The 12,865-nt window shown below is 44.6% G+C and overlaps 1 protein-coding gene across 1 annotated transcript; it reads right to left on the minus strand.

Annotated features, from left to right (window-relative positions):
• Positions 1 to 2,358: 2,358 nt before the first annotated feature.
• Positions 2,359 to 12,760, minus strand: cry1b (cryptochrome circadian regulator 1b). The gene is made up of 9 exons (XM_039001451.1): positions 12,188 to 12,760; positions 9,251 to 9,359; positions 7,839 to 7,981; positions 7,262 to 7,535; positions 6,599 to 7,051; positions 6,333 to 6,484; positions 5,813 to 6,021; positions 5,392 to 5,511; positions 2,359 to 3,380 (listed from the first exon to the last, which is right to left on the minus strand). Exons 1-9 carry the CDS (start codon positions 12,343 to 12,345, stop codon positions 3,295 to 3,297), a joined length of 1,704 nt encoding a protein of 567 aa, XP_038857379.1. The 5' UTR covers positions 12,346 to 12,760; the 3' UTR covers positions 2,359 to 3,294.
• Between the last annotated feature and the right edge of the window lie 105 nt (positions 12,761 to 12,865).

Below are 12,865 nucleotides of genomic sequence, written 5' to 3' on the forward strand. Positions count from 1 at the left end.
CTGAGCGGTTGTTGCTTCTAGATGTTTCCACTTCACAATAACAGCATTTACAGTTGTCTGGGGCAACGTGGCATCCTATGACAGTGCCACATTGAAAGTCACTGACCTCGTCAGCAAGGCCATTCTACTGTCAATGTTTGACTATGGAGATTGCATGGCTGTGTGTTCAATTTTATACACCTGTCAGCAACAGGTATATACTTTTGTATATAAACTCAGCAAAAAAAGAAACATCCTCTCACTGTCAACTGGGTTTATTTTCAAACTTAACATGTGCAAATATTTGTATGAACATAACAAGATTCAACAACTGAGACATAAACTGAACAAGTTCCACAGACATGTGACTAACAGAAATGGAATAATGTGTCCCTGAATCAAGGGGGGGTCAAAATCAAAAGTAACAGTCAGTATCTGGTGTGGCCACCAGCTGCATTAAGTACTGCAATGCATCTCCTCCTCATGGACTGCACCAGATTTGCCAGTTCTTGTTGTGAGATGTTACCCCACTCTTCCACCAAGGCACCTGCAAGTTCCCGGACATTTCTGGGGGGAATGGCCCTAGCCCTCACCCTCCGATCCAACAGTTCCCAGACGTGCTCAATGGGATTGAGATCCGGGCTCTTCGCTGGCCATGGTAGAACACTGACATTCCTGTCTTACAGGAAATCACGCACAGAACGAGCAGTATGGCTGGTGGCATTGTCATGCTGGAAGGTCATGTCAGGATGAGCCTGCAGGAAGGGTACCACATGAGGGAGGAGGATGTCTTCCCTGTAACGCACAGCGTTGAGAATGCCTGCAATGACAACAAGCTCAGTCCGATGATGCTGTGACACACCGCCCCAGACCATGACGGACCCTCCATCTCCAAATCGATCCCGCTCCGGAGTACAGGCCTCGGTGTAACACTCATTCCTTCGACGATAAACACGAATCCGCCCATCACCCCTGGTGAGACAAAACCGCGACTCGTCAGTGAAGAGCACTTTTTGCCAGTCCTGTCTGGTCCAGCGACGGTGTGCCCATAGGTGACGTTGTTGCCGGTGACGTCTGGTGAGGACCTGCCTTACAACAGGCCTACAAGCCCTCAGTCCAGCTTCTCTCAGCCGATTGCAGACAATCTGAGCACAGATGTGCGTTCACAGATTGTGCGTTCCTGGTGTAACTCGGGCAGTTGTAGTTGCCATCCTGTACCTGTCCCGCAGGTGTGATGTTCGGATGTACCGATCCTGTGCAGGTGTTACACGTGGTCTGCCACTGCGAGGACGATCAGCTGTCCATCCTATCTCCCTGTAGCTCTGTGTTCGGCGTCTCACAGTACGGACATTGCAATTTATTGACCTGGCCACATCTGCAGTACTCATGCCTCCTTGCAGCATGCCTAAGGCACGTTCACGCAGATGAGCAGTGACCCTGGGCACAGTAGAAAGGCCAGAGTCAGTAGAAAGGCCTCTTTAGTGTCCTAAGTTTTCATAACTGTGACCTTAATTGTCTACCGTCTGTAAGCTGTTAGTGTCTTAATGACCGTTCCACAGGTGCATGTTCATTTTTTTATGGTTCATTGAACAAGCATGGGAAACAGTGTTTAAACCCTTTACAATGAAGATCTGTGAAGTTATTTGGATTTTTACAAATTATCTTTGAAAGACAGGGTCCTGAAAAAGGGACGTTTCTTTTTTTTGCTGAGTTTATATTGTAGCATATGAATAGGTCACAAAACATGGCAAAAATGTTTAATTACAGGAAATTAGCTGTAAAACTTCCCGGAATTTTGCAAACCTATCCTCTCAGCCTCATTGCAAAATAGCATGAAATTAGCTTTGAAACAGCAACATTTTCTCTCTGCCCTATGGAAATATGTGTAAAATAGAATGATTAGATAACATTTTCTTTAGCCTGTGGTAAAATGTATATCATTATAGGAAGTCACCCCCCCAAAAAATCCCTTGCTCAAACCTTGCAGGGGCCCAGCAAAACTGTGGTACACCACTATTACTTTACATTCATTGCATTTACTTTGTACTATTTTTATTATTGAACTTAAGTTGTAAAGTAAGTAGCCTTGTGCGAGCTGGAGCCGGGCTCCTATTTCTGTAGCGTGAGGCAGCATGATGTACATGTACAGGACGCTAGTCTATTGCAGGGCCTTACCCCTAATTTATCTCAATGCTGAGTGCCAAGCAGTCACATTTTTGGTATGACCTTGGCCATGTATCGAACTCACAACCTTCCAATGTCTGGGTTGACACTAACGACACGGCCACTGAGTTGGTCATTGAACTTAAGACAACCAATATTTGCATGTGCATGCCATAAGCAAACCATTACACTAAAATAAATATTACTTTGAGCCAGTGTTCATTTTTTTACCTTTTACTACAGATACATAAAGAACAGTCAATTTGTCAGTCTTCACACACAAATAACAATTGGGTTACAAGAAAAAGAAAACAAAAACATGCTATATCAAATTATTACTGTACAAACTGAGTTGAATCATTCACACACACACTTATATACAGAAAGGGTTATATAATTCCCTTAAAACATTTACAAAAGGGTAATAAAGAAATTAGTTTACAAAATGTATTATGCACTTCTGCTGCCTTTAAATGCTCCTCAGAACCTTTGATTTCTGAATATCCGACAGCACTTGAAGGCGGCATTATACCCCATAGAATAACTAGGGTCATTTGACCTGACAATTCCAGGTTGGGTAATCGTGTTATCAGCTTGAGGCTGATTCCATTCCCAATGGCTAAGACTGTATATTATACTGCACATAGCATGACCTCAGGCTCAAACACAGCCACCACCCAGTGTTCTTTCAGCAAATATAACTTGGCATCACTATAATTAATACAAAGAACATGGATGCACAACACTTCTTTTCAAGACAGTTTGGTGGTGTGCATGTTAAAGAGAGTCATCTTGTGAGACACCATTACCTCCCTCTAGTAACACTGGGGACAGTGTCACTGTGGACTTGTGATTTGAGCTGTGGGTTTGAGATTCTCCACAGAGACAGAAGGTCACAAACCATTAGTTCTCTGGGCATCATGTGGTCGGATGTTCCATTTAGCCGGCTGACTTCACAGAAAGCTGGCAAAGTTTGTGGAATGCTTACAGCCTTCTCTCCTCCTCCATTCCTGCTGCTGCTCACATAACTGAGGTAGATGTGCTTCTGTAGAGTTGACGAGTCAGAGAAGGAGAACGCAACGTTGAGGCGCTGGTCAATTCTGCTGGAGAGCAGAGTGGCTGGAATCCCCTCTTTCTTCTCCTCTTCAGGCACTAGTTGCTGGTCTGCCTCCGGGCCTTGTTGCTACAGCCCGGTGTGAGGTCCTCATTGCGACGCTTCACAACGACCTGTCCTCTGCCTGAATCAAAATCAATGATAATAGAAATGTTATATCATATATAGTTGAAGTCAGAAGTTTACATACACTTAGGTTGGAGTCATTAAAACTCATTTTTCAACCACTCCACAAATTTCTTGTTAACAAACTATAGTTTGGCAAGTCGGTTAGGACATCTACTTTGTGCATGACAAGTAATTTTTCCAACAATTGTTTACAGACAGATTATTTCACTGTATCACAAATCTAGTGGGTCAGAAGTTTACATACACTAAGTTCACTGTGCCTTTATACAGCTTGGAAAATTCCAGGAAATGTCATGTCTTTAGAAGTTTCTGATAGGCTAATTGACATAATTTGAGTCAATTGGAGGTGTACCTGTGGATGTATTTCAAGGCCTACCTTAACTCAGTGCCTCTTTGCTTGACATCATGGGAAAATCAAAAGAAATCATCCAAGACCTCAGAAAACTAAATTGTAGACCTCCACAAGTCTGGTTCATTCTTGGGAGCAAATTCCAAACGCCTGAAGGTACCACGTTCATCTGTACAAACAATAGTACGCAAGTATTAACACCATGGGACCACGCAGCTGTCTTACTGCTCAGGAAGGAGATGCGTTCTGTCTCCTAGAGATTAACGTACTTTGGTGCGAAATGTGCAAATCAATCCCAGAACAACAGCAAAGGACCTTGTGAAGATGCTGGAGGAAACAGGTACAAAAGTATCTATATCCACAGTAAAACGAGTCCTATATTGACATAACCTGAAAGGCAGCTCAGCAAGGAAGAAGCCACTGCTCCAAAACCGCCATAAAAAAGCCAGAGTACGGTTTGCAACTGCACATGGGGACAAAGATCGTACTTTTTGGAGAAATGTCCTCCGGTCTGATGAAACAAAAATAGAACTGTTTGGCCATAATGACCATCGTTATGTTTGGAGGAAAAAGGGGGAGGCTTGCAAGCCGAAGAACACCATCCCAACCATGAAGCACAGGGGTGGCAGCATCATGTTGTGGGGGTGCTTTGCTGCAGGAGGGACTGGTGCGCTTCACAAAATAGATGGCATCATGAAAAAGGAAAATGATGTGGATATATTGAAGCAACATCTCAAGACATCAGTCAGGAAGTTAAAGCTTGGTCGCAAATGGGTCTTCCAAATGGACAATGACCCCAAGCATACTTCCAAAGTTGTGGCAAAATGGCTGAAGGACAACAAAGTCAAGGTATTGGAGTGGCCATCACAAAGCCCTGACCTCAATCCTATAGAAAATTTGTGGGCAGAACTGAAAAAGCATGTGCAAGCAAGGAGGCCTACAAACCTGACTCAGTTACACCAGCTCTGTCAGAAGGAATGTGCAAAAATTCACCCAACTTATTGTGGAAAGCTTGTGGACGGCTACCCGAAACATTTGACCCAAGTTAAACAATTTAAAGGCAATGCAACCAAATACTAATTGAGGTTGTAAACTTCTGACCCACTGGGAATGTGATGAGGAAATAAAAGCTGAAATAAATCACTCTACTATTATTCTGACATTTCATTCTTAAAATAAAGTGGTGATCCTAACTGACCTAAAACAGAGACTTTTTACTATGAATTAATGTCAGGAATTGTGAAAAACTGAGTTTAAATGTATTTGGCTAAGGTGTATGTAAACTTCTGACTTCAACTGTAATCTGATTATTTCCCTATGAAATTGGTTATGGAAAAATGCAAACATTTCTGGTACGCATCTGCTTTGACTAATCCTTTCAATTTCTGATCGGTATTACTATTCTGATCTACCCTTTGTTCCATCAGGGAGGTCAATTAAAAGCCTATTCCAATCTGCAACCTTTTATTATCATCCTTAGTAACATCATGCCTGACAAGTACTATCACATGACACACCTTTCCCACCCATGTCACAGCCCATATCAGAGATTGATGAAGTCGCAGTCAATCTCAGTGTAGATAAGGTTAACACTGATCTTTGGAAAAATCCCAGTTTCTCTGTGGCAGTCAAGGAAGGAACTAAGGAGGATTGTTACCTGCTTGAGCGGCTCCCTCATTCTGGATTTCTTCAGTGGAGGGCCCTGGCATTGGACCCGTCATGACCCCTGCACCGTGTCCACTGTTATTAGGATTGGCAGGCACTGTCGCGAGCAGCCCTGTGAAATGGAGACAGAGTTGGACAGTCAGTCTACCACACCTCAGCCCCATAAATAATCATTGATAATGGTAACATAACAATATAAAAGAAAACAAAGTCACTGTATTCACAATCAATTTCAAAGTAGGAGTGCTGATCCCCCCCACTTTTATTCATTATATTTAAAAAGGCAAAACTTCTACTCTGACACTTTGTGAATAGCTTATCATGGAAATTGTTAGTGTCTGAAAATAGCTGATTTGAAGCGGACTTCAAAGCGATTAGCTGTACATTCAGCAGGTCATGCGCTCTGTGCTCACCCAGGCCGCGGTAGCGGTAGCAGGAGAGCTGTTGGTAGATCTGCTTCATCCTCTCCACGTTGAGGCGGCTGGCCTCGGCGTGGTGCACCATGGGTTTGGGGTAGTGCACACCGATCACGCACTTGGCCGCCTTCTGCACGCTCTCGGGTGCGTTCCAGGGGTCGTAGATGTACTTGGCCGGGAAGCCCTTCAGTATGGGAAGATAGCGCCTGGAAAAAACAAATGGAGAAAAGACTGTTTAAAAAAGGACCATGGTGACTTCTGAAATGAACAATAATAAAACACATTTCCCATGACATTTCTAGTTGCTACAGCATGAAAATCTCATTAAAACCCTATGGAGTGTATAATGAGACATTGTGGTCCAGCAGGTCGTATACAGAATTGTTTGTCATGGTTTTCTGCATGTTCTACATGCCTTGTCACAGGCATGGTGAAATAAAACACTAAGGTCTATTACAGTGTACCACACTGGTTAAAATTAGCAGTGGACAACTAGGTGCAGGGAAGATCTTCTCACCGTATGTAGTCTCCGTTGGGGTCTGTCCTCCTGCCAAAGCCCACGGGGCAGTAACAGTGGAAGAACTGCTGGAAGAAGGAGCTGCAGGAGAGCCACATCCAGCTGCCTGCATTCACACTCCAGTCTGCATCCAGCAGCAGCTCCTCAAATACCTGACAGGTACATAAACACACACATGCTGAGATACAAACAGAACAACGATAAACAGTCATACATACATACATACATACATCAGATTTCCTCTCTCCCCATGCCCCAGTATCTACCTTCATGCCCTCCTCCCAGCTGATCCACAGGTCTCCCCGGGTCAGGAAGCAGGCCACAGCGTGTCTGGCCAGGTGGTGGATCCAGCCCTCCTGCCTCAACTGGGTCATGATGGCGTCGATCCAGGGGAACCCTGTCCTCCCCTCGGCCCACTTGGCCAGCGCCTCTGGGTTGCGGTCCCAGGGAATCTGCACGCACACAGGGTTGCCCTCCATCTTGTCGAAGCAGGGATTGTTGGTGGCCGTAGTGTAGAAGAACTCACGCCACAACAGTTGGCCATAAAGTGAGAGGGGCGGAGAGCTGTTTTTCTTAACCTTCCTATAGAGGTCAGTGAGTTTGAAGTAGAAGAGGCGACAGGAGAGGCAGCCGAAGCGGAGGTAGGGGCTGAGGCCCGTGGGGCTGGCCAGCAGGGAGTTGGCGTTCATCCGGGGACGCTCAAAGTTGGCCACCCACGCCTGGAACATAGAGGGTTAGGGTTTGAGTCAGGACCCCAGTGAAACCCGTCTATCTCACAGGCACATGACACACTAAGTTCAGGAAATAAAGGAATTTTTCTATAACAAAGTCACATTTTCAGGAAGAAAATTGACTCCAACACGGGTACTGTATGTGTCCACCACACTGGTTCAGTAGTGGTGGGATATAAAGAAGGGACTCCTTCCCACCTTCCTCTCCAAGTGCCTCTCCAGGCGAGTGAGGGCCTCCGTCTCTCCCCCCGGCCATACTGCTGTAGCCAGGCCTTCTGTCTCAAAGCCAAGCTCCTCCAGGGAGGGCACGCCAAACTTGTCGTCGTGGTCGTCACTGATGGGCGTGGCACACTTCCGCATGACCTCAGCGGTGATGGTCTCGGCGGGCATCTCCACGGCATCCATGTGACTTATGAGCACCTGGAAACGCTTGTAGGTGAGAGGGGACTGGCCTCCGTTCAGCTCGATGATCCTACAGAGACACATGGACAGAGAGAGGAATTTAGTGCGTCACATAAATTAAACTATAATGTTAGTGTTATGAATATGTTGCTAATACATCATGTTTGCATATTTGCACAACTTGATGACTTAATAACAACAAGGTAATAACATTCTCACAAGATCTAATATATGTCAGCCAGGAACTACAGTAGCTAGATCTCCTTGACTCCTTGTGTGTGTGTGTGTGTGTGTGTGTGTGTGTGTGTGTGTGTGTGTGTGTGTGTGTGTGTGTGTGTGTGTGTGTGTACGTGTATCTGTACGAGTCACTCACTTGTCCAGGTCGTAGAGCGTGTGGGAGACTTTGACCGTGACTTCCACCCCGGCCTCGCTGGCCAGCTTCTGGATGGCGGCATCACGCTCCTTGCCGAAGGGCTCAGAGTCGTACTCGTAAGACAGCCGGCTAATCTGCCATTCCTGGGAAGTCAAGAGAAAGACAAGGTCAGTCGCGCCACAGTCAGACGCCATGGTAAATAGGGAACCTTTAAAGATAAAGAACACGTAGGAAGTTCATAGAAAATACCATGGAATTCAAATAATGCTAATGTTCATATACAGATCAAGTGAAGACTGAATACAGTGGAAGCCACTCCTCAGTAAAAGGCACATGACAGCTCGCTTGGAGTTTGCCAAAAGGCACCTCAAGGACTCTCAGACCATGAGAAATAAGAGTATCTGGTCTGATAAAACCAAGATTGAACTCTTTGGCCTGAATGCCAAGCGTCACATCTGGAGGAAACCAGGCACCGCTCATCACCTGGCCAATACCATCCCTACGGTGAAGCATGGTGGTCGCAGCATCATGCTGTGGGGATGTTTTTCAGTGGCAGGGACTGGGAGACTAGTCATGATCGAGAGAAGATCAATGGAGCAAAGTAGAGAGAGATCCTTAATGAAAACCTGCTCCAGAGCGCTCAGGACCTCAGACTGGGGTGGAGGTTCAACTTCCAACAGGACAACGACCGTAAGCACATAGCCAAGACAATGCGGGACTGGCTTCGGGACAAGTCTCGGAATGTCCTTGAGTGGTCCAGCCAGAGCCCGGACTTGAACCCGACTGAACATCTCTGGAGAGACCTGAAAATAGCTGTGCAGCGATGCTCCCCATCCAACCTGACAGAACTTGAGAGGATCTGCAGAGAAGAATGGGAGAAACTCCCCAAATACAGGTGTGCCAAGCTTATAGCATCATACCAAAGACTTGAGGCTGTACTCGCTGCCAAAGGTGCTTCAACAAAATACTGAGTAAAGGGTCTGAATACTTATGTAAATTTGATATTTCAGTTCTCTTTTTTTTTTTTTTTTTTTGCACAAATGTATAAAGATCTGTTTTTGCTTTGTCATTATGGGGTATTGTGTGTAGATTGATGAGAAAAAACTATTTAATCATTTTTAAAATAAGGCTGTAACGTAACAAAATTCGGAAAAAGTCAATGGGTCTGAACACTTTCCGAATGCACTGTATATCAAGACATTTGAGACGATATGACACAGTGGAAGTACGGTACAGTAACTGACTAGTTTAATCACACAAGACCGTATTTCTATGGGGCATACTGTACTTTTATGAGGCATACGTGTACAGTACACAGTGGCTGTGCAGTACTGTAAGTGTGATGGGTTAACTATGATACGGTAGTGTGATGGTTTACAACTACAGTACAAGTGTGACAGTGTTAATTGTACCTTGAACAGCCTGGGGAAGACATCAGTAGGCTGGCCCCGGATGACAAACAGACGGGAGTGGAGCTTACGGAGGCTGGCGTCTAGGTCCTCCAGACACTGGAGTAAGAACCTGGAATCAAACAGAAGATGATCAATAATCTGATCATATAATCAGAGAGGAAATAGGCTACAGGTGTAACAAGGCCTCCTGCTCAGGATTCACAAAAAAACTGACGCCTATTTTTATTATGTTTTATGGTATTTAGTTTAGTCATTATCCCAAGGTCACATGATGGATGTTCCAGCTCTCATTAGGCACAAGTGAACATATGATCCATACATCCATCATGTGAGCCGTGGCTCAAATACATGTGGTAAGTAGAGTTGCACCATATCAAAGGGCTTTACATCATTGCAACAAAGCATTTGAAGTGAATGTAAAATGGAGATTGAATCAAAAAGAAGGCTAGTGGAAAGGAATTGCAATCGTGGGAATGTCAGCTGCTTCTCTCAGTGCAGAGAGCATTATTCAGGGAGATTCTATTGAGAAAACATGTTCTTCACCACCAGATTATTAAAGCACTCTAAATTTTACATAGGCCAACTCCTCTGCTGGTAGCCTATCATTTAAAACACCTAGTGGAAACATTGAGTGGAAGATCTGTCTGACTGAATGGAACATACTACGCTGTGAGTAAGTCATGTAGAACAATAAGGTCTCTGTACCATCCCAGCCTTGTAGTATTTACATGACAACAGGAGGGCGCTCTCGGCTCACAGCAAAGTCCACAGTTGAACAAAACGATAGATGGCTCCATCAACTGGCAAAGCATGGCTAGTGGAACTACAAGCCCTCATTAGAATGTGGAGATTTTAAACTGTAATGCCTCACATTTCTGAGTAAGCGAACACAAAGCCTGTATCAACATTATAGAACATCTCTGGCTAACGTGAACAGTCATTCTCTGCCGAGGTAGTGGGTACACTAGCATAAGTGATAAGCCTGGGCCAATGGGGAAGGACTGCTTGATTGATCCTCTACCAACCTTAGACCTTCTCATTCTGCTGTCATATGATCCTCCAACTACATGGGAAGTGTTGACCACAAAATAATATTGACTCCTGCTGAAGCAAACATGACATGAGTCATCATTGTATCATGTAGCCAATAAATTACTCCTTTAACTAGGTGTAATTTGTTATGACAACTTGGATATCAACCAAGTCAAGAGAGGGTGACTGTCTGAACATTGTGTTCTGTGTTGGGTGACTAGACTGTCCCTTTAAGGAGGCATCACTTCATCCAAACCCTTATCTGAGAATGGTGTCCTCGTTTTGTGTTGCGTTCCTCCATTCACACAGTGAATGCTGTACTTGGAACTTGAATGAAACAGGTTTGGTAGAGCGTTTATCACAAGCAGCAGGGTTTACAATATGATCTCTGAAAAGGTGATATAACCTATTATGCAACATATGATGACTAGCGGCCCTGCAAGCAATGTCATCATCATGCATACGCTTGAACAGCAGGGTAATGCACAGTGACCACAAAGTGAACATTGCTGGGTAGGCTAAATCCCATCTGAGACTCAGTTGTGCCACTCACCTGGAGCAGACTACACACACTGGGAACTTTATATTGACTAGGCCTATATATATTCCAGCAGGCTGGTGCTGGTCCCAGAGGAGAAGTGTTATTTCTTATAGCTAGGACAGCCTATGCCATTCTGTTCTGGCTGGTAAAGCTATGTGAGCTGCCTGGCTCAATCACCGGCTAATAGGGCAGCTACTATAAGAGGAGGCTAGTTCTCAGGAGGAAGTGGGGTTGAGCAGTGGGTTGAATGTAGGTCAAAGCTGCGAGGACTGGAGAGCAGAATGTCATAACCACCCCAATGACACAGTGCCCCATTTCCAATGCCTGCCCGCACTCAGCCAGGATGGGGAGGGGGACTTACATAATCCTTACTGCTATGCATGTTCTTAAACCCTGCTGAAATGTAGGCCTACTCTCTCGATGGTAATAGAAACTACTGAGAATACCCTGCGTACAGGGATGTTTTCGACATGGGTAATGCAGTCAGGTCATTTTCCCCTTCTCTTGCTCTAAACAGGAGGTTATGCTTTAAATGAACATTCTTATAAGTGGCCAAACTAAAGCAGCATAGTATGTGGGCTAAATGAAAGGGAGGGAATCCAAGGTAAATCAGTAATCAACAGTCCTTGGTGCCCTGGAATGCCCTTGTTTCCTGTGTGGCACACAGGTGTACTTGTAATGCAATAATTGACAGTCAATATTTACTATAACTGTGTGCATAAGTGTGGTGCTAGGAAAGCCCTACTTTCCTGCCTAAGCGGTACACCACACACACTGTCATTCATAACCACCTACAGCACTAGGATTCCTCCTTCTGGTGTTATGATAACCCAGATTTGGTTTTCCTTAACCTATTGACCAAATGTGCATAAGTGGCGTCTGGCATGCCCACAAGGTCATAATCTATCAAAAAGGAAACCATGATGGATCCATCAGAGCCCCTAGGCAAATTCACAAATGTGGCAATGCAAAAAGCAGGGACCTGTGTGACCTACATCTGCGGTAAACAAATCTGTGTTGGGTGAGTGCAATACGAGCCACTCAATTAAAACACGTCCTCTAATACAGAGGTTCCCAAACGCTTTCTATGGGAAACTGTGAGAATTGAAAGAATTTTGCAAGCTTAAAGCGTATTTCCTGCAATTCTATAAATGTTGTCATGGGGTGCAAATAAAATGTTGCAGTTAAACAAAAATAGTACATTAAAAAAACATTAGCTGACATGGGCTAGTTGCTCTGGACATTTCTGACAAGTTATAAATATCTCTCTAAGGTATGCAATGACTAACATGACAAGAGGAACTGATGATGCACTACCCAATTATGAAATTGCACCTTGTGCATTCTACTATTAGGACCCCTACCTCCACCTGCTGATTCCCACGTTGGAGGACCCTGCAAACCAGGGGTCTAGGATGTAAACATAGCGAAGGGTGTCCGCTCCCCGGATAGACTCCTTTAGAGAGGGGTTGTCGTGGAGCCGCAGTCCCTTCCTGAACCAGTGGATCGTGTTGCCGACCATTTCACCTGCTGTCTCTTCTAGTTATGTCCACGACTCGAACCGTTGGTTATAGCGCTGATGTCAAAACAAAACGCGTAGGAGCTAAAACAATAGCCCTTGCATGCCCAAACTACGTTTCGGTTCTGTCGCCTAGATGGTTTTATAATGTAATGTTATAATATTTATTTATTAACCTGTTAAAAACGATGTTCGACCTGCTGGCTAGCCTAGAAGCTCGAAAATGTATAATTGCGTTGTCGTATCTAGCTATTTTCCAGATAAGGAAGAAGAGCGCTGGTTCAGTAAGCGCGAGCGAGTGAACTAAAGTACAGTAGGTAGAGCGTTTTAATGAGAAATGAAACTGTCTTCCACTATCACTTGAATGTATTCCCATATTCAAAGAAAATGTTCCCTGTTGAAATTAACTTTCTTTGACAACGACTCCACCCAAAGAGATACGCGGATAAGAATGAACGAATCTGATTGGTCAATGTCACCAGTTATGTAACGTTTGCTCGCTCACGTTTCTGTAGTGTGCTTA

This window comes from Salvelinus namaycush, chromosome 9, assembly GCF_016432855.1.
Source record: "Salvelinus namaycush isolate Seneca chromosome 9, SaNama_1.0, whole genome shotgun sequence".
NCBI classification, from domain to species: Eukaryota; Metazoa; Chordata; class Actinopteri; order Salmoniformes; family Salmonidae; genus Salvelinus; species Salvelinus namaycush.

Coding starts and splice junctions, on each gene's coding strand:
- cry1b (XM_039001451.1), bottom strand. CDS start 12,345: ATGGTCGGCAACACGATCCACTGGTTCAGGAAGGGACTGCGGCTCCAC. Junction 9,360..12,187: donor GTGGGAATCAGCAGGTGGAG/GTAGGGGTCCTA, acceptor GTTTGATTCCAG/GTTCTTACTCCAGTGTCTGG. Junction 3,381..5,391: donor TGAGGGAGCCGCTCAAGCAG/GTAACAATCCTC, acceptor ATTTTGATTCAG/GCAGAGGACAGGTCGTTGTG.